This window comes from Ictidomys tridecemlineatus, chromosome 6 (assembly GCF_052094955.1).
Source record: "Ictidomys tridecemlineatus isolate mIctTri1 chromosome 6, mIctTri1.hap1, whole genome shotgun sequence".
In the NCBI taxonomy this organism is placed as follows: Eukaryota; Metazoa; Chordata; class Mammalia; order Rodentia; family Sciuridae; genus Ictidomys; species Ictidomys tridecemlineatus.
This window is the reverse complement of record NC_135482.1, coordinates 83,949,975-83,976,772: the sequence shown is the minus strand read 5'-3', so window position 1 is coordinate 83,976,772 and position 26,798 is coordinate 83,949,975. Positions and strand designations below refer to the sequence as shown.

General features: G+C 34.6%; 2 protein-coding genes across 9 annotated transcripts in view; one reads left to right on the top strand and one right to left on the bottom strand.

Annotated features, from left to right (window-relative positions):
- Irag2 (inositol 1,4,5-triphosphate receptor associated 2) overlaps positions 1 to 16,155 on the top strand; it is a 113,090-nt gene extending 96,935 nt beyond the window's left edge. The window contains exons 34-40 of the mRNA XM_040280897.2: positions 9,607 to 9,754; positions 10,610 to 10,653; positions 12,444 to 12,506; positions 12,601 to 12,650; positions 12,938 to 13,039; positions 14,701 to 14,808; positions 15,592 to 16,155. Of these exons, the coding sequence (XP_040136831.2) occupies positions 9,607 to 9,754; positions 10,610 to 10,653; positions 12,444 to 12,506; positions 12,601 to 12,650; positions 12,938 to 13,039; positions 14,701 to 14,808; positions 15,592 to 15,835 (759 nt within the window). The 3' untranslated portion in view covers positions 15,836 to 16,155. The remainder of the gene's footprint in view (positions 1 to 9,606; positions 9,755 to 10,609; positions 10,654 to 12,443; positions 12,507 to 12,600; positions 12,651 to 12,937; positions 13,040 to 14,700; positions 14,809 to 15,591) is intronic.
- Dnai7 (dynein axonemal intermediate chain 7) overlaps positions 11,442 to 26,798 on the bottom strand; it is a 78,256-nt gene continuing 62,899 nt past the window's right edge. For all 8 annotated transcript variants that reach the window (XM_013360171.4, XM_021728804.3, XM_040280886.2 and 5 more), the window contains 5 exons: positions 25,725 to 25,881; positions 21,294 to 21,508; positions 19,311 to 19,478; positions 17,710 to 17,823; positions 11,442 to 16,607 (listed from right to left, as the gene is read on the bottom strand). In XM_013360171.4, the coding sequence (XP_013215625.2) occupies positions 16,332 to 16,607; positions 17,710 to 17,823; positions 19,311 to 19,478; positions 21,294 to 21,508; positions 25,725 to 25,881 (930 nt within the window). In that variant the 3' untranslated portion in view covers positions 11,442 to 16,331. The remainder of the gene's footprint in view (positions 16,608 to 17,709; positions 17,824 to 19,310; positions 19,479 to 21,293; positions 21,509 to 25,724; positions 25,882 to 26,798) is intronic.

Sequence of the window (26,798 nt, the reverse complement as noted above, 5' to 3'; positions counted from 1 at the left end):
AACAGACAATAGAAAAAATTGCCACATACCCCAAACCACTAGTGTCTGAACCCATATATGCTGCTTTCTTTCCTGTTTCAAAGACACCAAGTTGTCTCCCATCTTATATACAGGATCCCATCTCCTCTAATTAGGGGTACATAGGTCTCAGTTCTCCCAATTTGCTTCTGTTGTAGGAATCAGACTGGTCAAGAAGCAGCAAATGATGGGCCCAGAGGAGATCAGACTCCAAATTCTGAGCCCTGCCCCTCCAGTTTTTTACATTCATAAGCTATCTGGTGCCATAGCATTCCTAGTCTACAAGATAATGGTCCTGCATAGGGTTTCTAAAGGGAAACAGAATGTGATAAGGGAAAAAACTGGCCCCTCTCACAAGGCCTTTGATACATCTCTAGCCTTGGGCCAGAAGCCTCCCCAGGGAGGTTTACACTTCAAAGGGGAATAATTAGATTCTTAGAGGTAGTTATTTACAATCCAAAGGTAGGGGCCTATGGTGTTAATTAGGTTTCCTGAAAGAGGGCTGACTGAAAGAGGAGGGAACTCTCCCTTTCCCAGGCCCTAGCTTTCAGGACAGTGTTCTAATAGTTTATTTTACATCCAGGCCTGGTTTTGTCGGCCATCCTCCCTCCATCTGCAGTTTTTCCCTTTTTATGGAATCATTCTCCTCAGCACACATGTGTGTTGTTGTTAAGATGGAGAGGTGCTAGGGTTTATCTGTTATGGAGTGCTTGCTTAGCATAGGGGAGGTTCTGGGTTCCACTCCCAGTACCCCCAAAATAAATAAGTAAATAAAATTGTTTTAAAAAATAGAGAAGATACAAACTAAATATAAACAGAAAGACCTTTGGTCCTTTCTCATTTGACTACCACCCCGTTTCTCTGTTCCCATTTATAGCAAATCTCTTCCATGGAACAATATTCATTGTGCCAGGTCTCTTTCCTCTCATTCTCTTCTAAATCTCTAATCAACTTTATGCCTCCATCAAATGGTATTACCAAGGTCACCAAAGACCTGCATGTTAATAAATTCAGTTTCTTAGCCCTCAGCTTCCTGAACCTATCAGTACTCTTCTTTCTGTGGACACGCTCTTCTCATTTAGCTTTCAGATACTACGTTATTCTGGCTTTTCTCTTTGTATCATGGGCTGCTTTATTCTGGGCTGGTTTGTGGGTCCACACCTTCTCACAGGCATCTTGATGCTGAAGAACTGGAAGACTCCACTCTTGCTGCTGACCTCCACCTATACTGTAGCCTCTTATGGTCCCAGGCAGCCACCTCATGACTCCTAGATTCCTGTTTGCCTAAACCTTTTCCTGAGTTCCAGATCAGAATACACTATTATGACTCAATACTTCCACTTGGACATTAGATAAACAGCTCACACTTAACATATCCAAAACCAAGATCCAAACTCTGCCCCGCCCATCATATCCTGGCCTCAGACATGGGCACAGGACTAAACTCCCCTTGGGGGTAATTCTAGACACCTTTCTTGCTTTATTCTACATTCAATTTGATAGAACTTTGACTCTATCAGAACACATGTAGAATTCAAGCACTTATTTCCCTCTCATGACAACCACCTGGTTCTAAGCCACTGTTCTCTTCCTTCCGGAAGGACACAGTAACTTCCAAAATGGTCATCTTAGTTTTCGCAAATCCCAGTCCTTCCTCCCAACGGTCTATTTTTAAAAAATATTTTTTATTTGTTCTAATTGTTATACATGACAGTAGAATGCATTTTGACACATCATATATAAATGGAGTATAACTTTCCATTTATCTGGTTATACATGATGTAGAGTTACACAGGTCATGTAATCATATATGCACATAGGATAATATTGTTCAATCCATTCTACTCTCATTCCTACCCTCAGAATCCCTTCACCTCCCTGCATTCCCCTCTGTCTAATCCAAAGTACCTCTATTTTCCTCCCCACCAAAATTAGCAAATTAGCATCCAAAAATCAGAGATAACATTTGGCCTTTGGGTTTGGGGACAGGCTTATTTTGCTTAGCATAATATTCTTCAGTTCCATCCATTTACCAGCAACTGCCATAGTTTCATTCTTCTTTAAGTAACATTCCACTGTGTATATATACCACAGTTTCTTTATCCATTAATCTGTTGAAGGGCACCTAGATTGGTTCTATAGTTTAGCTATTGGGAATTGAGCTCCTATAAACATTGATGTAGCTGCATCATTATGGTATACTGATTTTAAATCCTTTGGATTTATGCCAAGGAGTGAGATAACTGGGTTGAATTTTCTGAGGAATCTCCATACTGCTTTCCAGAGTGGTGACTGATTTGCAGTCCCACAATGAATGTATGAGTGTATCTTTTTCCCCACATCCTCACCAACATTTATTGTTACTTGTATTCTTGATAATTGTCATCCTGACTGGAGTGAGATAAAATCTCAGTGTAGTTTTGGTTTTCATTTCCTTAATGCTAGAGTTGTTAAACATTTTTACATGTATTTGTTGATCAGTTGTATATCTTCTGTGAAGTGTCTGTTCAGATCCTTAGCCCATTTATTGATTGGGTTATTTGTATTTTTGCTGTTAAGTTTTTTTGAGTTCTTTATATATCCTGGAGATTAGTGCTCTATCTGAAGTGTAGCTAGCAAAGATTTTTCTCCCATTCTCTAGGCTCTCTCATCACATTCTTGATTTTTTCCTTTGCTATAAAGAAGCTTTTTAGTTTGATACTATCCTGTTTATTGATTCATTTTACTTTTTGCACTTTAGGAGTCTTGTTGAGTAATTTGGTTCTTAAGCTGACAAAAATGGAGATATGAGCCTACTTTTTCTTCTAGTAGGTGAAGGTTTCTCTGGTCTAATGCCAAGGTCCTTGATCCACTTTGAGTTGAGTTTTGTGCAGGATGAGAGTTAGTTTCATTTTGCTACATTGGGATTTCCAGTTTTCCTAGCACCATTTGTTGAAGAGGCTATTTTTTTTCTCTAATGTATGTTTTTGGTGACTTTGTCTATTATGAGATAACTGTATTTATGTGGGTTTGTCTCTGTCTATTCTGAACCAGTGGTCTTTATGTCTGTTTTGTTGCAATACCATGTCAGTTTTGTTACTCTAGCTCTGTAGTATAATTCAAGGTCTGGTATTGTGAAGCCTCCTACTTTACTTTTCTTGCTAAAGATTGCTTTTCCTATTCTGGGACTCTTAGATTTCCAAATAAATTTAATGGCTACTTTTTCTATTTCTGTGAAGAGCATCATTGAAATTTTAATAGAAATTGTCTTAAATATATATAGCACTTAAGGTAATATGTACATTTTGACAATATTAATGCTGCCTATCCAAGAACATGGGAAAACTTTCCATCTTCTAAGGTCTTCTTCAATTTTTCCTTTAGTGATTTTTAGTTTTTGTTGTAAAGGCCTTTCACCTCTCTTGTTAGATTTTTTCCCAAGGATTTATTAATTTTTTGAGGTTATGGTAAATGGGATAATTTTTCTAATTTCTCTTTCAGTTGATTCATCACTGATATATAAGAATGCAATTGATTTATGGATGTTAATTTCTATTCTCTATTTTGCTGAATTCAATATGAGTTATAGAAGTTTTCTGGTGGAGATTTTGGGTCTCTAAGTATAGAATAGTGTCATCTGCAAATAGGGATAGTTTGAGCTCTTCTTTTCCTATTCACATCCCTTTACTTTCTTTCTTTTGTCTAATTGCTCTGGCTAGAGTTTCAAGGACTATGTTGAATAGAAGTGGTAAAAGAGGGCATCCCTGTCTTGTTTCAGTTTTTAGAGGGAATTCTTTCATTTTTTCTCCATTTAAAATGATGTTGGCCTTGGGCTTAGCATAGATAACTTTTACAACCTTTAGGTAAATTCCTACTATTCCTAGTTTTTCTGATGTTTTGAACATAAATGAACTATAGCACTATATTTTATCAAATGCCTTTTCTGATTTTGTTGAGAAAATCATGTGATTCTTTAAGTCTGTTGTTGTGATGAATTATATTTATTGATTTCCACATGTTGAACCAAGCTTGCATCCCTGGGATGAACTAAACTTAATCATGGTACACTGTCTTTTTAATATGTTTTGTATGCAATTTGCCAGAATCAAGAATTGAGAATGAGAATTTTTGCTTCTGTGTTCATCAGGGATATTGATCTGAAGTTTTCTTTCCTTGATGTATCTTTATCTGATTTTGGTATCAGGGTGATGCTAGCTTCAGAGTTTGGAAGGGTTTCCTCCTTTTCTGTTTCATGGAATAATTTGAGGAGGATTGGTGATAGTTCTTCTTTGAAAGTTTAGTAGAACTTAGCTGACAATCTGTCTGGTCCTGAGCTTTTCTTTGTTGGTAGGCTTTTGATGGCATCTTCAATTTCATTGCTTAAATTGATGTGTTTGAATTTTTACTACGTCCTCCTGATTCAATTTGTATAGGTCATATGTCTCTAGAAATTTTTCAATGTCATCAAGATTTTCTATTTTATTAGACTATAAATTTTCAAAATAGTTTCTGGTTATTTTGATTATTTTAGTAGTGTTCATTTTGACACCTCATTTTTTATCACAAATTTTATTAATTTGAGTTTTCTCTATTTCTCTTCATTAGCTTGACTAAGGGTTTATCAATTTTATTGATTTTTTTCAAAGAACTGACTTTTTGTTTTGTCTTTTTTTGGATTTTTGGTTTGTTTCAATTTCATTGATTTTGGTTCTGATTTTATTTACTTCCTATCTTCTGCTTTTTGGTGTTGATTTGTTCTTCTTTTTCTAGGGCTTTGGGATGCAATGTTAGGTTATTTATTTGGTGACTTTCTAGTCTTCTAATTAATGAGCTCAATGCAGTGAACTTTCCTCTTAGCACTGACTTCATAGCTTCCCAGAGATTTTGGTAAGCTGTATCTCTATTTTCATTTACCTCTAAGTATTTTTTATTTCATCACTGATTTATTCTGTTATCAAGGTCATTCAATTGCATATTGTTTAGTCTTCATGTGATAGTATAGCTTCTATTTTTATTTTATCATTGATTTCTAATTCCATTCCATTATGACATAATACAAAGCATTCTCTCTTTTTCTTTGTATTTGCTAAGAGTTGCTTTGTGGCCTATGATATGATCTATTTTAAAGAAAGATCCATGTGCTTCTGAGAAGAAAGTGTATTCAGTCCTATATGGTTCAAACATTATGTCTAAATAATACTATTTTTTAGTTCTATAATATCTTTGTTAACTTTTGTTTGGAGGATCAATACAGGGTGAGAGAGGTTTGTTGAAGTCACCCATCATTATTGTGTTGTAGTCTGATTCCTGAAATTGAGAAGGGATTGTTTTGGTATACATCAATGCTCCATTTGGGGGGCATAAATATTTATGATTGCTATGTCTTGTTGATATATAATTCTCTTAAGCAGCATTAAATGTACTTCTTTGTCCCTTCTGATTAACTTTGGCTTCAAGTCCACTTTATCTGATATGAAGATAGAGACTCCTACTGGTTTAGAGTTCCTTATGAATGATATGGGGTTTTTTTTTCCTCATTCTTTTAACCTTAAGTCTTTTAACCTTAAGCATATTTTTGCCTATGAAGTGAGTCTTTTAGAGACAACATATTTCTGGGTCTTATTTTTTCAATCCAATCTGCTAGTCTATGTCTTTTGATGGATGAGTTTAGGCCATTTGTATTCAATGTTATTATTGAGAAATTTTTATTCCCTGTCATTTTGATTTCTTTCTGGTTTTTAATTTGAATTAGCTTCTGCTTTGATTGCCTGTTCTTCTAGTGTAGTTCTTCTCTCTGCTGGTTTTCACATTTATTTTTCATTTCTTCTTCATGACATTTTATTGAGTATGCTTTGTAGTATAGGTTTTCTAGTAGTGGATTCTTTTAACTTTTGTTTATCATGGAAGATTTTTATTTCATAATCCATTCTGAAGCTTAATTTTGCTGGACATAGTATTCTTGGGTGGCATCAATTTTCTTTCAGAGCTTGATATATATTATTCCAAGCACTCCTAGCTTTGAGGGTCTGGGTTGAGAAATCATCTGAGATCGAGATTGGTTTACCTCAAAATGTTACTTGTCATTTTTCTCTGGCAGATTTTAAAATTATATCCTTATTCTGTATGTTAGGCATTTTCCTAATAATGTGCTTTGGTGTGGGTCTGTTGCAATTTTTTTAAAAAATATTTGGAGTCCTGCAAGCCTCTGTATTTGAATTTCCATTTCTTTCTTTAGGTTTGGGAAATTTTGTGATTTTATTGAAAATATTGTGTATTTCTTTGGTTTGTATCTCTGAGACTTCATCTATCCCAGTAAATCTTAAATTTGGTCTTTTGAGGTTATCCCACATTTCTTTGAAGTTCTGTTCATGGTCTTTTAACATATTTTCTCTGCAATTAACATTATTTACAAGAGTTTGTATTTTGCCTTCATTGCCTGAAAATCTGTCTTCCAAATGATCTAGTCTGTTAGTGATGCTTTCCATTGAATTTTTAATTTGGTTTATTAATTCCTTCATTTCAAGGATTTCTGTCTGGTTTCTTTTCAGAATCTCTATCTCTTTATTGACGTGATCTTTCACTTCCTGAATTTTCTCTGGGATTTTACTCCTTATATTGTCCTTCACCTCATAGATCAGTTTAACTATGTATGTTCTAAATTCCTCCTCTGACATTTTTTCCAGTGTGGTATCCATGGATTCTATTATTGGAGTATCTTGGTTTGTTTGCGGTAATTTTTTCCCTTGCTTTTTCATGATGTTTGTGTGACTACCCATCTAACAGTATGAATCTGAGGCAGTAGAGTTTCTGTCCTATAAAATTATTGTGTCTATGAAGGTTTCCAGTACCTTGTCATTTAGTGGGATACAAATAATATCAACAACCAATGCAAACAATATACAGCATTAAACTAAATATTTCCTGCTATAACATCTACAATGATAACTGTCACAATAAACAGAAATGATATATGATCAGTTATTGTGTACAATAAAACAGTAAGTTTGCAAAAGGGTTTATAATTTTGAATGGTAGACAGGGAAAGAACAGAAGTGATCTAGGATGTGATGATTATGAGGGAGTAGGAGAATATAGAAGTAAAAACTAATGAAAGTGTAAAAGAAAATAATAGAGATTGCCTGTCAGTGGTAGAAAAGAGAACTTCAAGGGAAACAGGTGAAAGGAAAAATATGTGAAAAATTAAAATAAAAAACATAAAACTGAAATGCACTAAAAACATTACAGTCCTCATAAAACTGATCCGTGAAAAATAACTGGCTTCAATAATGCTAGAAATGAGAAAGATACAACTATGAATGTATATAAATGTCCATGAACCATTAAGATTACACTTAACAAAATAAAAGAAAAAAAGATATTGATGAAAGTTAAAGAATTGCTTCCATTGGAGTTCTAAAGATTTTCAGTTTCTCTTCTCAGCAGTGTTAGGGGGGTTGTCTGGTGTATAATGCTTGCTCAGCCCTCAGGGTGGGGTTGCTAGAGAGTTAATCCTGTAGGTAGAACTCTTGGAAGTGGGGTTTAGGCTTAGATAGGCTCTAGGCTCTGTGCTAAATGCCAGTTGGTCTGGAGATTTTAAACTAGCATGCTTCCAGGGCCCAGCAATTGCCGTTCCACGCTGGAAGACTGCACCCCATGGATCTCCTCTGGGTTCTACTCGTATAATCGCAGAGCCAAATGTTAGGCCACTATGTCAACTGCAGACCCCACATTTCCTGGTCTTAATTCAGTCACTAAACCCAATCTCTTCTGTTGCCACCCCTTGAATTTCCAGCCAGGTCCTGCAGCAGCCAGATTGCAGTGGGAGGGGGAGAGTCAGGTGGGTTTCCATAACCAATATTCCTCTGTATAAACCTCTTCACATTTGCTTTTCTCCTGGTAGGAACACTCTATGTCATGCAGTGTGGGTTTGCCAGGCCTGTATTTTGAGGCAAACTTGGGTTTGCCAGGCATCAGTTCCCCCAGTTTCCAGCCTCCACACTGTGGCTGCAAAATGGTTCCTTCCTCTGTCCTCTGCACACAGCTGAGAGAGATGGGGATTCTTTCCTGCACAAGGATATTGTGCAGCACACCTTTCAATTTAGTTGGGTGTTCTCTTTGATTTCTAAACTCTCTATATTCAGACACACCTCAGAACTCCTAAAAATGCAAGTTCCTTTAATTTCCTTATCCCTCCACTTTGCTCATGGAGGGTCCACTCTGGTTTATGCTTCCAGCCACGGCAGTGACTGTGGCCCTCGGATTTCTTATTTTATTGAATTGAACCTCCCGAGTCCCCTATCTACTTTGAATGTTCAGTATTAAATTCCAGTAAAGTCCCTCCCTGAACTTTTTATTTAGTTTTGGCTCACCCACTTTGCTGAGAAGTTTCCTAAATGCTTTTTTGGTTTCATGCCACTGAGCAGCCAGGAAAACAACCTTCTTTATCCTGTCATCTGGAAACTTCCCTAAGAAATTTTTTCTAATTGACTTTTCTACATTGTTGAATTTTCCCCCCATACTCTTAATTCTTCCTTCTTCTTTGTTGGATCTCCTGAACTGGTCCTCTCTAAGCTACCTCAGTCTTTTTTCTCTAGTTTTAGAGAGACTTCAACTTTATCTTGAAACATTTTTTTACATATTTTTAATTTCCAGAAACACTAATGTCCCAAATGTTCCTTTTAAATATCTTGTTCTTATTCTGTGGATGCAACAATTATTCTTAACTCTTTGAAGATATTGATGGTTTCCTTGATGCTTTAGTTTCTTGCAGACCGATCCTCTGTTGTGTGTTTTGGCCCATATCTTGTGCTCCACTGTGGAGCTAATTGGAAACTATGCTGAATGGGGCAAAATTCTTGATTTTTGAGCTTTACACAAACTGGAATGCTTCATTGGGGTACCCCCAATGTCTGTACTTAAGAAGAACTTTCATGTTGGGAAGTTGGGTTCTCCAGAAAAAAATCTTCCAGCTCCCTGCCTGAGGGTAGAACCCTGGGTGCCAGTGTTAGGAACTAGAAAGAGGAATAAGGTCGAGAGAACTCAGAACCTACATGTACCCAGACTTTTGTGTATATCCATGTGATAGTCTTCACCAACTCTCTGTATAATCCCAATTCACAGAACCTTTGTTTACCTCTTTGTTGAAAGATAATTCAACCTGATTATCTTTCACCACAGTGGTTATATGGAAGGTGCTCTGCTGGCCAGAGGGGATTGAATCTATGGCTCTGTCATGTTTTCAGATTCCAACTATCTTGATGCTCACATGCCTATCTTCAGCTCTACTTCTAGAGGCACCAGTCTTAAGCCTTTGAGACTTTGTGGCACAACCTAGGTTGCTTCTAGCTCCTTTTTACATCCTGTTTCAGGGTCCAGCTTTCTCAGGTCTTAGTCATTTAGCATGAATCCTTTTACTTTCCTGCTTTCAAAATGTTGCTATTATAACCTCTTCTGTTTGCCCTTGTAGACTCATCTCTTCTTAAAAAATACCTTTGACATTTTAGTTGGATTTAGAGATGGAGTGAAGGTAAATGCATGTGTTTAATCCCCATCTTTTAATTGAGTGTTAAGAAAAGTATTTTCAATGTAAATTTGCTCTTTTCCTACTAGGAAAGCCGGGTTAGTAAAGCAGTTGAAGTGATGATTCAGCATGTAGAAAACTTGAAGAGAATGTATGCCAAAGAGCATGCTGAATTAGAAGAACTGAAACAGGTTCTCTTGCAGAATGAAAGGTCTTTTAACCCTCTTGAAGATGAAGGTAATAAAACTTGAAGATCACAGTGTTACATTTTTCTATCATTCTCTTCTTTCATACTCTTACTGTATTGTGTGTTTAGAATAAGGTCCTTAGGTAAGACTATATTGGAAAAATAACTTACTCCTATTATTTATATAGACAAAAGTAAAGTGTCAGAAAATAGATTAGAAGCCACAAAAGATTTCATTGATAATGACACAAAAAATTTACTAAATCAATTTAGATTGCTGAGATGAGAGAATATATTTAATCTACTGTATTGACAGTAGTTGTCTTTTCAGGATATGTAAGAATTGGCTCTTTTTCCACACATAAGTAAGATACAATAGCTTAAATGAGCCACTCTCATCAATAATGATTTTGAATTCCTCAGAGGAGGAAAGATCTTGGTTTTCAAAAAGCCAGCTGATTGGAAAATGGACAGATGAGGCCATGGGAAATATTTTAACATATAGTTTTTATAAATCTTATAATGATTTTTTCATTAAACAGTGTGAACATTTCTAAGTAGAATTCTTATTTTACTGATGTTCCTTCTGGAAATGTAATCATATTTGATGCTCTTCTAATCTGCACTCATGGATTCCTTTATTCAGCAGACAGTCCTTTTATGGCTGCCATGTACTTGTAGGCTTTGTGAACATCTACAGTGACATGGAAGACTGTTTTCCATTGGTGAAGATGGCAATTGTTGTGAATCACCAAACAAATGATAAACGGTTTTTATATTGCTCAATAGTCTCTAGAGTCTTAAATATTTTCTGACCTGTGCTTTACTTGTAAAAAATGAAAACAACTGTTTTAACATTAATCGCATGTGTGATTTCTAACATGTGCAAATATTTTTCCTTGTAGATGACTGCCAGATTAAAAAACGTTCAGCTTCTCTGAACTCCAAGGTAATCACTAATTCACTTGATAAATCATTTAATGAATATATTATAACCAAAATGTCTTTAAAATATTCTTTAAAGTTATGTGCCTTTAAGTGTAAACCACAAATCAGTGATTATATTCATATGCATGTATATATGTGTGACTTTATTTAGATATAGTTTAGAAAGTATGTTTTATACTTCCTGCCTTATTTGGATATCAATCAAGTTTGTCTGGCAATATGAGAAAAGCCAGTTTTGCAATATTTTCTGTCATATGAACCAAATTTGGAAATAGGCAACGTGATAGTAATAAGGCAGACTGACAAAATCCTCCTTTCTTGCTGCTTTGCTACCTTCAGCCCTTGGCTTCATCCTCATGTAAGTTTGCTACTTTAGATCCAGTCACCAACGCCTCACCGTTATGTCGAGTCATTGTAAGGAAATAAAAGAATCAAAGACCAGCATTTCCTCTCCCTGAAAAGACCCTTTTTAAAGTCCACCATGGCATTTCTCTTTCCATCCATGGTGAAAAATTAAACTAGAAAATATGGTTTTTCCTCTGGAAGTTATATGCCTTGTTAAAAAATCAGTCTTATAATAAGGAGAGGAGAACAGGATATTGAAGATTAGTTAGTGGTTTTTACCACAGCTTCAACATTTTGAGCAAGTCACTTTAAATTTTTCCATCTAAATATTTTTCAGAGAAACACAGAAAGTGATCAGAAACCAGGTTGCTCAAACTGGAAATTGATAATCTTGGGGTGCTCAACTAACCAGTGAAATTCAATTACAGATGACAGTTTAAGAACTCACAAGAAACCTCTTAGTTTATTTACTGCATTTAAAATATTTTTACATCTTTTAAGTTGCATTTAATTAAACCACATAATACTAAATATTATTTCCAGCACAAGTCTCAAGACAGATATATAAACACATCTATTCTTTAAAATATCATGAAAACTTACTCTTGTAGAATCAAAAAAACTGTGATCTCACAAAAGTTGAAAGTGGAATGTGGTTACCAGAGACTGTGGAGAATGGGTGAGAGGTGTTGATCAATAGGCACTAAGCTACAGTTAGATAGGAGCAAGAAGTTCCAGTGTGTGGTTGCACAGTAGGGAGACTATAGCTAACAGAAAAGTACAGTGCATTTCAAAAACCTAAAGGATTTTTGAAAATTTTCACCATCAAGGAAGGATGTTTAAGGAGACAGTTTAATCTGATTTAGAAATTACATAATACGTACATGCATCAAAACATTGCTTTTTCTTGTGTATATGTATAATCTTTATGTAACAGTTAAATTTAATTAAAAAATCATGAAATCCTAAGTATATTTTAAAAAATGAAATTAAAGAAACCATAACTGTAGATGCCTATTTATCTCCTCTTGAATTAGGAAACTATTTTTAAGCATAAAAACAAAGATAACAAAACAGAAGAATGCATTTGGCTGGACTAACAATGAAAACATTTTCTTCCATAGAAATAAAACATGAGCAAAGGTCACAGGCATAAACAAGCCATTCTCAGAACAAATATGTACTTCCAACATAGGAAAACAACACTCCATGTTACTAGGAGCCAAATAAATGAAAACTCAAGAAGTTTTATATCCCTTGTCTTATTGGCAAGGATTATAATCAGTATTTCTGAAATTGCCCATAAAAAATCTTTTAGAATGTCTCCTGTTCAACTCAGTAGTGGTTAAGGGTATAGATGTGTATATTACATGCATATGTATCAGTGTTGTATGTAGGAACAAATATTGAGAATTTTCTAAATGTACACTTATCCCCTTTGGGTAGCCATCTTCTCTACGAAGAGTGACTATTGCTTCTTTACCCAGAAATATTGGAAATGCAGCAATGGTAAGTGTTCTTAATCAAAAGCACATTCATTTTTATGTAACAAAATATAACTTCACTAAATACATATTATTGTTTAACATCTGAAATTCTAAAGGTTGCTGGGATGGAAAATAATGACAGATTCAGCAGGAGGTCCAGCAGTTGGTGAGTGTGATTTTTGTGGTTTCACTTTTGGAACCTCACTGTTTTATAATGGGGTAAAGTAAATAAGCATTTGAAATAGTAGTGCAACTTCTAATTTGTCCAGAGCATAAATAAATATAAAAAACTGGCATATGTTGATTTTTATTAAGAAATAAAAGAGTTTTGCGAATGTGCCAAGAAAAAAATTAGAAAATGTAATTTTTGTTTTGATTTAAACTGTAGGAAATAATTTACAATGGCTACAGATATGTTTATTTTGATATGTGGCTATTGTCTTCTTTGCTTAGGCGTATTTTGGGGTCAAAGCAGAGTGAACACCGTCCCTCATTACATCGATTTATTAGCACCTATTCCTGGGCAGATGCTGAAGATGAAAAATGTGAACTGAAGTAAGTCCATTTACTAACATGACATAAGCTGGGGCATAACAATGGGGACCACAGTAGTTCCATGGAAATGAAATTGATGCTGCCTCAAAAATATAGTTAATTGTGGAAGATTTTTATCACCCCTAAAGCACTCTATGAAAATTATCTGTGAATACATTCACTCTTTTAGCATCACAACGAGAAGGTTTGTGGTTAGAAAAATCCTTAAAATTTGTCCAATTGGCAAAGATCATTTTTTTTTTTCCTGTTTAGGTGTTTGTCCTTGGGGAAAAGTCAATAAAGAGCCACAGAAGTAAAATCTTCATCTAATTAGATTTTTAAAAAATTATATACTGTATGCTGTTTAAATACATAAAATGAATCCCACTATCCTGCATAATTACAATGTACCAATTAAATTTTTAGAACATGAAGTGTGTGTGTGTGTGTGTGTGTGTGTGTGTGTGTGTGTGTGTGTTCATGAAAGATAGGAATATATGTGCCTCCATCCATTTATATAAATGAAGAGGAGGGAAATTAAAGTATACTATTGTCTCTATATCCAGCAAATTAAACAAAATATACTGTTTACTTCTATAGTGAAGGTAGAGGACGAGGAGGAGGAAAGTGAAGAAATGCTGCCTCTGTCCTTGGAAGGCAGCAAACTGCTTAAGATTACTTGGTCTTAGTTTTCTCATTTGTTAGTTGAGAGATCTTAATGAAATATTTTATGGTCATTTTGAAATATCTCCCATGGGATTATCCTCAATCCTAAACAATATAAAGACAATCTGACATTGTTGCCTACCCAGATTCTTTTTATTTTTCTAACTCCTGGGAGCCTGTTACAAACAGGGTGGGGAAAAAAGAGGTTCCTTCAAAAGATTGAAAACTAAGTCTTTGTAAACAAAATATTGGTTCATGGAGAAAATTACAATTGATTTTGCCTTTAGGGCCTTGTTTCCTTTATATTTCCTGTAGATGTGTGACTGGAAAAAAAAATTTTAAAATTAAAACAGTTTCCTTTGGCAATTGTGAGGGCATAACATTTAGGATTTAAAAGTTCAAATCCAGCTAGGAACCTTTAGTGAACATTATAATCATAAAACAATTAGGTTTCATTCAGGTGCAGGAAATATAGTCAAGTCATATGCTATTCCCTAGTACATTGAATATTAGTTTAATTAGCTTTGCATTGAAAATATTTTCATGAACATTTTAAGATTTTCAGATAAAGAAATGACACTTCATTTTACTCCAAGCAATGAGAAATTTTTTCACCAAATCTCAAATGAAAAAAATTATAGTAGGTCATTTATCCTCTTTATAAAGTATTATTAAAGATAATATCTATATCTATATATATCTATCTACATATATATGATGTAAGTTAAGAAAGAAATTGCAGTGATAACATTAGTTATTTATATGTTTTTGTCTATTTCTTTGTCTTGTGTGCCTTGGTTATTATCTCTGCTTTTTATATGAGCATTTACTATTTTTCTATATAGAAGTTATTTTTATCACCAAATTTATAGAAATTTAATTTTTGGATATCAAATCTTCATTAAGCAAGACAAATATTCATGCACCCCTTGAGTTACACAGCAAATCAGCAATATTTTATAAGTTATAGCATATTATAATTAGTTTCAATATTTAAAAACAATATCTATTCACAGAACTAAAGATGACTCAGAACCTCCTGAAGAAGAAATAGTAGAAAGAACAAGGAAGACAAGCCTTTCTGAAAAGAAAACTAATCCATCAAAGTGGGACATCTCTTCCATGTAAGTTGCCTGCTTGCTAAATGATACCACATGAGGGGAAAGGGAAAGGCAGGATCAATAGTCCTAATCCAATTCCTTTACTAAAAGACATACCAAATTGTTCAATATAAGATGAATAACAAACTTAACAAACTTTATATGATCTACTACAATAGTTATCCCTGAACATATTTTACAAGAGGCAGAAGAGTTGACAATGTTAGGAACTTAATTCTGAAACCAGATAGCCTAGGCTCAAATTTCATCTCTCTCACTAGCTGTTTGACCTGGGCAAGTACATCCATTTTAAGCACTGATGTCTCCATTTGGGAAATTGAGATGACAGCAGTACCTATGTCATTGTGTTGTCCTAATTAAATGAACCGTCACCTCTAAGATGCTTAGTATCTTGTATTTCTAAAAAATAATTTTAGTGAGAAATGACATGTATATATACACATATATAAGACCATAAACATACAACCTGTTCTACCAAGTAAATATTTTGGTTCCACTGCAGGAGTAAAAGTTGCTTTACCTGATTGAAAGAATAAGTTGAATATGTGTATGTACTTTTTAGGAGTTAATACCTAAACCACATAATTTCCAGGTTCTCAGCAAAGCATATGTAATTCTAAGGGGCAATGGGGGGGCACATTGTGCCCCAAACCAAGAGGATACATCATAGGGCAGCATTGTAGTGTGGAGGTCAGATCAATGACTTGATTAGTGCTGTTAGCAAAACGAGTGTTTCTAATAACAAATAATTATGCTTACCTATGTCTTTTTGTGTTTTCCTCATAGTTATGACACAATAGCTTCCTGGGCAACAAATCTCAAGACTTCCATCAGGAAGGCTAACAAGGCCTTCTGGATTTCTGTAGTGTTCATTGTACTGTTTGCAGCTCTGATGAGCTTCCTCACAGGCCGATTTTTCCAAAAATCTGTGGATGCTGCCCCCACACAGGAAGGGGACTCCTGGCTATCTCTAGAACATATCTTGTGGCCATTTACCAGCCTCTGCCACAATGGGCCACCACCAGTGTGACCAGTGATCCAGTGACCAGTGAATCACCAGTGTGATGTAGTGCATCCTGATATCTTGATTTTTAATGTTTCAGTATCTGAACTTAATAAATTAGTAACTTTTAGTTGGGAAAGTATAGTACAAAACCAGAAGTTCTTAGAACAACTGTAAAATGTTTTACATTCCCATTTTTTGCAATCACCTTCCCAACTAAACTAAAGGGAGGAGAATTTGCCTATATTTTAATGAGCTCTTTGAGAAAGAAATATATATTGTTTTGAGAAAGAAATATATATTGTTTTGCTAAAACTTATCTAAATAAAGATCCATTTAAATCTTCATACAGTGAAAGCTGAAATTCTCAATAGCCCAAAGAAAAAATTCAATAAAATTTGAATATAAAATACTATTCAATAATTTTAATAGCCTATTTTAAAATTATTCACTTTGAAAAATACCTGATTGTTTTCCCCAAACTTGTTTGATTCTTCACATTGAATAGTTTGCAAGTAGAGATTTAAGAATAGCTGAGAAATCTAATAGAGAGTAGCATATGACAAACAGCGTCAATAAATAGGCAGTTGGAATTATTGATTTTCTCCATTGCTTCCCTGGAAGCAACATCCTTCAACATGTGATATAGAGTGGAATGAAACTCAGTTCCTTCTTTAAGTGCTTCTGAGTATGAATCACTGTTTTCATCCATCTTGAGTCTTTGTGCTCTGTCACCACTAAACATTAAAAGCACCCACTTAGGATTCTCAATAAGCTCTTCAGTTGGTTGTTCCCTTGCCTAAAGAAAATTAGCAAAATCTGTTAGCAGTTCTTCTCTTATTAAGGACTTTTGTAGTTGAGTATTATTTGAATTATTTTTAAACCATGAAACTATATTTATGGAGCTTACATTAATTGAGGCAAAAATATTGAGTGCCTATCATGTTCCAGGTACTGTTCTAGGTGGTGGGGATGTAACAGTGAAATGCAGTGGGGAGATAACCCACATATATTAATAACTGGAGCAACAAACTCTGCCCTCAAGGAGCTTATATTTGAGTGAAGGAAATAAGAATAATAATTTGTGCTAAAATATTCATCAGTCAGGGACTGGGAGTGTAGCTCAATGGTAGAATTTACTTGCCTAGTATGCATGAGGCCCTGAATTTGATCCCCAGGACTTTGACAGATACAGTATATCAAATCCTAAAAGTTAGACAACAGTAAATGTGTCAGTAGAAAGTTAAATTGGAAAATTGGAAGCTTAATCCTCTCAGGAGCCTGTGGGAAAAAAATTATATATATATATATATATATATATAATTTATTTCCCCAGATTCGTTTTTAGCTAAATTCTTCACTTTCAAGCTTTATTTATGTCTGACCTCCTGAGTCCTCCTTCCCAGCACCCTCCTCAATACTATACACTGCCCAACCCTACTATTCCTGTTTTTTTTCTTTTTACATAACACTTTTCACCTTTTTAATCTCTCTGTGTGTGTGTGTGTATGTGTGTGTGTGTGTGTGTGTGTATATATATATAATGTTAAAGGCTTTCATTTGTTTTTAAATCAATGTAAAGAGCATTCGCTTAGCACACTCGAGGCCCTGGGTTCAATCCTCAGCACTGCATAAAAACAAATAAACAAAATAAACGTATTGTGTACAACTAAAAAATAAATAAATATATATATATATATAAAGGCATATGAAGTCATGAACATTTGATACCATAATGGACCACAAAGTCATTACCTTTAAATAGGTAGGTCTTATATTTTTTATTATTTTTGAAGATTGATTTTATTAACCTTTGTAAGAGGAGAAGTCATGTCTACAGTTACCTAGTTTTTGAGTACCTATTTTGGAAAACAAAGTTTTATGGGCTTTGCATACTATACCTTAAATATAACTTTTGTAGTATTACATACTATATTCCACTTGCTCCAACCAAATGCAAAAGCAGAACTTAGCAGGGCCATTTGTCGATAAGCTCTCATTTCTACTGATGGATTCTGTAAATACAAACAGAACTGACCTTGGAGCCTCCCAACAAATCTCCCTTCCATCCTTAACACATAAGGATTCATTTAAAAATTTAAGTCAGATTATATGACTTCTCTATTAAAATTTAACAATGGATTTCTTCCCTTTCTGAGTAGAATCCAAAGTTGTTGATGTCTACACAGGTCCTCTGTGATCTGCCTCTACCACTACATATACGTTCCCATCAGCTATCTGGCCTTAACTCTTCCTCTTCCTTTGCTCTCTCAGTTCCAGGCTCCTTGCTGCTGGTCCAGTCCTGGCTATTCCTTCAGGGTTATTGCTCCAGCTGTTCTCTCTGCCTGGAAGCTGTTTCCCCAGATCCATTTTTAGCTAAATTCCACACCGTCAAGCTTTACTCATGTCTGACCTCCTGAGTCTTCCTTCCCAGCACCCTCCTTGATACTGTACACTGCCCAACCCTACTATTCCGTATCTGTTTTTTTTTCCTTTTTACATAACACTTTTCATCTTTTAAATTTACATGACCATCCTATTTTCCTTTCCCTCTAAAAAATATAAGCTTTAAAGGGGAAAGGGGCTTTGGTTTACTCATTTTTCCTAATATTTAAATCAATGCCCCTACCATATAAGTGTTCAGGAAAAAAATTTGACTATTCTGAAAACAAATAGGATACCACATTTGTCATAGTAGTTACTACAGGTAATTTGAGTTAACATTTTTTTCTATGCATACAGTTAGATACCTTTTGCTAGATGAGTATTGCCAAATGTTATATAAATGGCTACATATTTTGTTTACTATTTTCTAGGGTATTCATAAACACATTCTGAAGCATGTAACTCTTCTGCCTACAAAGACATTTATTACAAAGACAATTTATTAGAAGCACTTGTGTCTTCATATATTACAACTGTTTACTAAGCATTTTATTCTAGGAATATGCTAAGTGCTAGAAGAACCAAAATTATTAAAAAAAAAAAAAAACAGCTGCTGTCCTCGTGGCTGTCCCAGGTTAGTGTGGAGGGATCTTATTTAAACCCTGTGAGTAACAGAAAGGAGCACATAGACATGGAGGCTCTTCCAAGAAACCAAGGAAAGTGGCTTGGTATATTAAAGGGCTTTTTATATGTTTAATTTTGTCTGTGTTTGAGACAGTGCAGAGTTACTCTCTTAAGAAATCTTAATAGTCATGGAAAAGGAAAGAAAATATGCGAAATGAGAAGTAGCCTGGACAGTTTTTGCACTAAACTGACAGGCCATGATGTACTATACTTGCCAATATGAAGATCATGCTATAGATTTAATTCTTGGGGGAGATTATTACATAATTGAGAAGATTCTGGATGTCTCATTTCTTCACTTATTCTTTCTAAATTTAATCCTGTGTAGCTGAATCTATAAAACTCACATTGCACCTTAGGACTTATATTAAATTAAATATTTGCCAACATTCTAAATTTACGCTACATTAAATTTGGAAAGATTCCTTCATACCTTATTGTTTGTAACAACATAAAAATGAGAGTGTCCCGATGGGAAGATATTCAATCCAGCTTCTTTCAGAGCAAAAATGAAAGATATAGGACTCATCCATTTTCCTTCCAAATTAGAAACATGTTCTTTGTCTTTTATTTTGATTGAAATTAACATGCAGAGGTTTTCCTAATTTAAAATAAGAAAAAGAAAAACTTTGATAGAAAGTGAAAGAAATTACTCCAGTACCATTCCAGGTCCAGTCCTTATGTTCATTCTATAGATTTTTTAAAACCTACCAGTATATTAAAAAGACTGCAGGGCAGGTATGTTTTAGATCTAATCTGAAATGGTACCACAAAGTCCCCATGTTACTTTAAATCAATTTACTCTCTATAGGCTTCATTTGAATAATCAATTGGACTACAAATGACTCAAATCTTCTCCTATTTTATGTTATCATATGAAAATATAAAGTATGTTCACATTGAAATTAAAACAGCTACAAAAGCCAGGCAGGTGCATGCCTATAATCCCAGCTGCTCAGGAAGCTGAGACAAGAGGATTGTGAGTTCAAAGCCAGCCTAAGGAACACAGAGGCACTAAGCAACTCAGTGAGAACATGTTTCTAAATGAAACACAAAATAGGGCTGGGGATGTGGCTCAGTGGTTGAGTGCCCCCAAGCTCAATCCCCAGTACCAAAAACAAACAAAAAAGCAAAAAACTATGAAACCATGATTGTAATTTTAGAGATTAATCTTAATTATTTAACATGTGAAAGTTAATGATGTAAATCCACCAGTTTTAATGTTTGGCAAACTGGCAATTTGAAGTATAGAGTTCACATCCCAAAAGTTTTTTCCTAAAGGTTAATATATCCTATTTAGCTCAATATGTCTAAAATATTTCAATACATAATCAGTATAATATTATTGAGACAATTTGCATTTTTATACTAAGTATTCAAAATCTGATATGTATTTTACAACTATAGCACATGTTAATTTGGACTAATCACATTTCAGGAGCTCAATAGAATAACTAGTCCATTATATAGTACAGATGTACCTTTAAAATCTGACTTGAAAATGCACTCTACAATCCTTGGCATTTCGGCCTTCATATTCAAAAATGGACACTGAAAGTGCTCATAATTTTCCATCAGCCTAGAGTAAGAGTATGCTCAGGAATCTTCAGTGCTGCTGGGATGGCATAAGCACAGTAGCACCAGATGAGTTGGAAGCCCTGACAGGAAGCCCCCATTATAACCCTCTATGCAATCTTAGGAAGGTCACTTAACGTCCTGATGCCTTGGGCCTCAGTTTACCCCATATAAAATGTGATGATGTATCAGAAATATTTTAAGGGCCATTACAGCATTGACAGTCCAGAGTGCTCTCTCATCCCATCTTGTTTTAAAAGCAAAGCTTGATAATATTTTGATTTTTCTACAACACTCATAAGGAAGTCTAAAGAATCTTAAAAAAACGTCATTGAAATATATTTTACATATCACAAAATCCACTCATTTCACATATAGAATCCAATTATTTTTAGTAGTAAAACTATCACATAAATCAGTTTTAGAACATTTTCATCCCACCTAATAAAATCCCTTACACTAATTTTTAATTAATCTTCATTCTCAGTCCCAGGCAGCCACTAATCCACTTGTGGCTTTATAAATTTCAGGCTGTGTAATTTCTGTCTGATAAGCAATAAGTCTCAGAGGGAGATCCAATCCAAGGGGATTACATATGGTTGGATGATACCACAAGTCATACCACAATCAGACTTGTTGGTCCATTAATTGATCTAACCCTAGTAACTTTAAGATACATATTTGAGCCTCACTACTTACATGTCATTGTATGTTTATTCAATCAATATCTTATTTAGAAACAATGACTCAGAACAAAGTCTGGATGTAATCACAAAAGACAATATATAAACCAGTGGTGATTTTTTGACATATACACAGACTTGTTATAATAGTAACTCACCTTAATTTGTATCTGAATCTCAGTAAAAAGTGTAGTCACAATTAAAAGTACATTATTAATTTCAAGTGGTTTTAATTCCCATGACAGGAATGGCATGTTAACATGAGAGTCTTGAATCAAGGTAACAGGACCAAAAGTTTCCAGGCTGAATGATATAAGTCTTGCTTCTGCATCGTAAGATACATTACTGATGCCATCAGTTCTCCAACGTTTACCTTTATAGTGAAGGAAGAAAGTGATAATTTCATGATAAGATGAATTATTATAATTTCCTATGATAAGATGAATGAAACTATCTAAATAATCACAGTGTGTATAAATTGATCTTTACTTTAAGAACCGAAGCTCAAAATTAAGCTAAATTTTCTGGGAGTTTCTGTGCTGCTAGGATCAAGTCCAAACTCTGTTAAGACCTTCAGAGTGGACCTTTGACACTGACTTTGTCCCTTGATATTTCTCACACCTGTTTTCAGCCCCAATTTTCATTCTCTCCTGATGTTTACTTCTGTGTCTTTGCACATGTAGTTTGTTCTTCCTAGAATACTCCTCAACATTTTAGAGAAACTCTCTTCACCTTTGTTTTAAAAAAACTTTAAAATTCACCTGATTTTAGTAAATTGATATTAAATTTAACCAGTTGTGTAAACATTATATAATCCAGTTATAGAACATTTTTATTTTTATCTCCCCCATATTAAGATCCCTATGTCTATTTTTTTTTTTTTTGGTACTGGGGATGAAATCCAGGGGCACTTAACCACTGAGACACATCCCCAGCCCTTTTTTATATTTAATTTAGAGACAGGGTCTTGCTGAGTTGCTTAGGGCCTTGCTAAATTGCTGAAGTTGGCTTTGAACTCACAGTTCTCCTGCCTTAGCCTCCAGAGTTGCTGGGATTACAGGCATGTGCCACTGCACCTGGCCAAGATCCCTATGTCTATTTACAATTCATTCCCACCCTTCTGTCCCAGGCAGCTATTAATATACTTCTTGTCTCCAAAGATTTACCCCTTTGAGACTTTTCATATAAATGCAATCATACAATATGTGGTCTTCTGTTTCTCTTACAACTCAGTAAAAGCCAGTTTAAGATGGGAAAATGATTTGAATAAACATTTTGCCAAAGAATATATATGTAAGACTAATAAGCATGTTTTACACTATTAGTCATTAGGGAAATACAAATTAAAACTGCTATGAGCGTCTACTTAATGTCTACCAGAAAGATGACAGATAATAAATGTTGGTCAAGACATGGAGAAATGAAACCATACATTGCTAGTAGACATGGAAAATGGTACAGCACTTTGAAAAACAGTTTGGCAGTTTGTTAAAAAGCTACATGTAAAATTACTCCTCAATCCCACTCTTAGGTATACACTCAAGAGGACAGAAAATGCTTCCATGCACATATTTTCTTTGTGTCTAAAGCCCTGTTCCATGACCATCCTGTGAGAAAGTCCCCCAAGGTCCCTGCTGTGTTCTGTGGCACTTCATGTCTATTCTAACACCTACCACATTGGCATGGAAATGTTTTCCCTGTGTGCCTTTCCTACAAGTCTGAAAACCTCAAGAGGAAGGAACTACTCTCGTTTATCTCATCTTATGGTTTAGCATATTTATAGGATGGATGAATAAACCATTCTCTTCCCAGATGTTATCTTCATTTCCAGTTGGTTCTTTCATCTTCTCACATGGAAGCTTCTATTGACTAGTTTTTGTTCTTAAAATCAGATAATAAATACAATTACACTGACAAATACTGCTACACTAGCAAAAATAATTTGTAAAGATAAAAATTATTGCCTATAAGTCTCCAAATTTTGAAGCACAAAAAGCTTCCCCAGAAAATTTTCAGGGGTTGGAAGTTGTTGCTAATTAGTGCCGTTACATAAATTCTACATAGTTCATATTTCCATAAATTGAGTTAGATAATTTGTCATTCTAATTTAGTGTGTATAATTTAAATGCGATTTTTAGGAGCATTTCTATGAATGTGACATCTCTAAAGCAACAAGAAAGAAGGAATTACATAATTGTTCAGTTTGATGTACTTTGTAGTTTAGTCTGTTAGAAATATACTTTTCCATGTAATAAACAACTTCTAGAACATAAATGTATGTGGCTCTGTCTACACAAGCAGAAATGTATGCACTGGAGTATTCATAAGAAAAGTTTAAACCACAAAATATTAACATTTACCTCTTTTGATATGAGTTATTAAGTTCTCTGCCCCTGTAACAAAAATGGAATAAGAGCTCTTTGCCTTAATGATCTTGTCTGTTCCCAAGTATTTAAATCCTTTCAAAATAAATGGATATAAAACAACCCTAAAAATAAAGCTCCACAGTTTTCATCTTGGTTTTTTATACTGTGCCCACAAATTTACCAGATGGAGATTTCCCAAAATTCAGCTAGCTTACCTCCAAAGAAGTATTTGGTAATGATTATCTAATCATTAGCTTCTATTTTTGTTGGTACATCTGATTTTATAGCTCTGTATTTTAATAGTGTGACTAAGCAACAATTTGCCTTGGTTCAAGAATCAAAAATTGTAAAATGGTATACAATGACTAGTTTTCCAATACTTGTTTGCAATTTATACATGATTAACATTAAAATAAAAGATTAATCACCTCAATCTGATTTTTTATGAGACAGTGGAAGTTATTTTATGAAGCATTTGAGATACTTTCATCCATTTTTAAACATAATGATATAACTATAAAGTAATTATTCATAGATTATGTCAAACTAACAATTTAGGAACTAACAAAATTCAATAAACTTTAAAATTCCAACTCTATCCATTTGTATCAAGAGCAAACAACAAAGACCCTATACCTGACATTATGAAAAGAGAAAATCAGTTTATAGACTATGTTTTCTGTTCAATTTGAGGATTTATATTATTGTCCTTCTTTTTATTACATACTTACAAAAGCTAGCTAAGCAAAGCAATTTTAAGCCAAAAAGCATTGCTGTAGACATCACAATACCTGAATTCAAATTATACTACAGAGATATAGTAACAAAAACTGCATGGTACTTGCATAAAAACACACAGATCAATGGTACAGAATAGAAGAGACAAACACACTCAGATACAGTCATCTGATCCTTAACAAAGATACCAAAAACATACATGGGAGAAAAGACAGCCTTTTTAACAAATGGTGAGGAGACAACTGGTTATCCATACGTAGAAGAATGAAATTAGACCCTTACCTCTCACTCTGAACAAAAATCAATTCAAAATAGATCAAAGACCTAGGAATTAGAAACTATGCAACTCCTAAATAAAACATAGAGGAGTTTTCAGCACAGGCAACAACTTTCTCAGTAGGACCCTGAGAGTTAAGGAAATAATACCAAAAATTAACAAATGGGACAGCATCAAATTAAAAAGCTTCTGCACAGCAAAAGAAACAATTAGGAATATGAATAGAGAACCCATAGAATGAGAGAACAACTTTATTAGTTATTATTCTGTCAGAGGATTAATATCTTGAATACATAGAGAGCTCAAAAAAACCCCTTTACACCAAAAAATTAAACAATCCAATTAATAAATAGGCAAAATAATTAAATAGACACTTCTCAAAAGAATAAATATAAATGGCTAACAAATATATGAAAAAATGTTTGACATCATTAGCAATTAGGGAAATGCAAATCAACTCCACTGAGACTTCATCTCACATCAGTCAGAATGGCACTCATCAAGAATACAAACAAAAATAAAGGCTGGAGGGGATGTAGAGAAAAAGGAGCACTTTTACGCTGTTGGTGAGACTATAAATTGGTACATCTTCTAAGGAAATCAGTGTGGAGGTTCTTTAAAAGACTAGGCATGGAATCACCACATGACCCAGCTATACCACTCCTTGGAATTTATCCTAAAGAATTAAAGTCATCTTATTTACAGTAATACATGCATACCCATGTTCCTAGCAGCACAATTCACAATAGACAAACTATGGAACCAGCCTAGGTATCCATCAGTGGGTGAATGGATAAAGAAAATGTGGTATATATGTACAATGAAGTCTTATTCCTTCAGAAAGAAAAATGAAATTATGTCATTTGCAGAAATGGATGGAACCAGAGACTATCACATTAGGTGAAATAAGTCAGGCTCGGAGAGTTAAGGGTTATATGTTTTCTTGCATATATGGAAGTTAGAGAGAAAAAAGGAAAAGAAAGCTGGGGGTCAATCTCCTAAAATCAAAGGGAGATCAATAGAGGAAATGGGCCAAGGGGTGGAAAGTGGGGAGGGGGCGCGAAAGTGCTGGGGAATGATATTAGCCAAATTATATTGTTATGTCACGTGCATGTATGGATATGTAACAACAAATTCCATCAACATTTACAATTATAATGCACCAATAAAAATGTGGAAAAAAGAAGCTGGCTAAGGCATTGTTGTACCTTCAGCATCCCACCTTACAACCTTAGGATCTTCGAAAAAGATCACATTCTCATGAACCTTGAGCGTGACCTCTATAGGCGGAAAAGCATTTTCTGTATCAAAGTCTTCCACGGTTTCTGGAGGATATGTGAATTTCTGTAATCCTTCTTGGAGTATCTTTTAAAAATGACCAAAACACCACCATGTTAGAAAGTGACTAGTAACAGTTAAAGATGTAACTATTACTAAGTAAAATATATGATTTAATAAGCACTGAAGTTTGGTCCCATTTAGCTGAAGCCTGACTAGTAAATGTCACAACAAAATTGAAAGATAAATGATTGAGGGAAAAAAATCACTATAATTACAGAACTTCCTATGGGCCAGGTTCTAGAGCTTCTCCAACATTTTATTCCTCAGAGAAATCCTACAAATGCCAATATTTAACAGAGAAGGTAATTAAGACTTAGAGAAATCAAGCCATCTTCCAAAGTTTATGAGATGACTGCAAGGAAGTACCAGATCTACAGGACTCCAAATCACACACTAAAACCTCAGGAAGGACACATAGGTAAAAAGAAGTGTAAATAACCTTTCAAGAAGTATAGAAATGAGAGGGTTAAAGTAAAGCCAACAGCAGATTTTTCTAGGATAAGGGAGATTTGTGTATTTTAAGAATGTAGCAGAGAAGCATCTAGGAAATGGGGAAATTTAAAATATCATAAAACAGAGAAACACTGGTTGAGGCATGATTCTAGAGGAAGTAAGAAGTTGTTGAAAAAAATCTTGGGAAAAAAGGAGGAAGTCCTCTTTGTTGCAAGAGAAAGAAAAATGAGTGTGAAGGAGGATGTTTTGGGTTCCAACCAGAGCATGAAGTGAAGGTGGATGAGGACATTCTCATAAAATTCAAGAACATAAAATTTTTGATGGATAAATAGCTTTGAAGGCCTCCCTTTAACTACCCTGCTCTTTGGGTGGTTCCTCAAGTATGGAGAGAAGATTCAAATACATCCTTTGCAGAAATTACATACCAGATGATCTCTCCCAGGCTTGCTCTATTAAATGAACTCTTATTTGTGGGGAGAAAGGGGAAA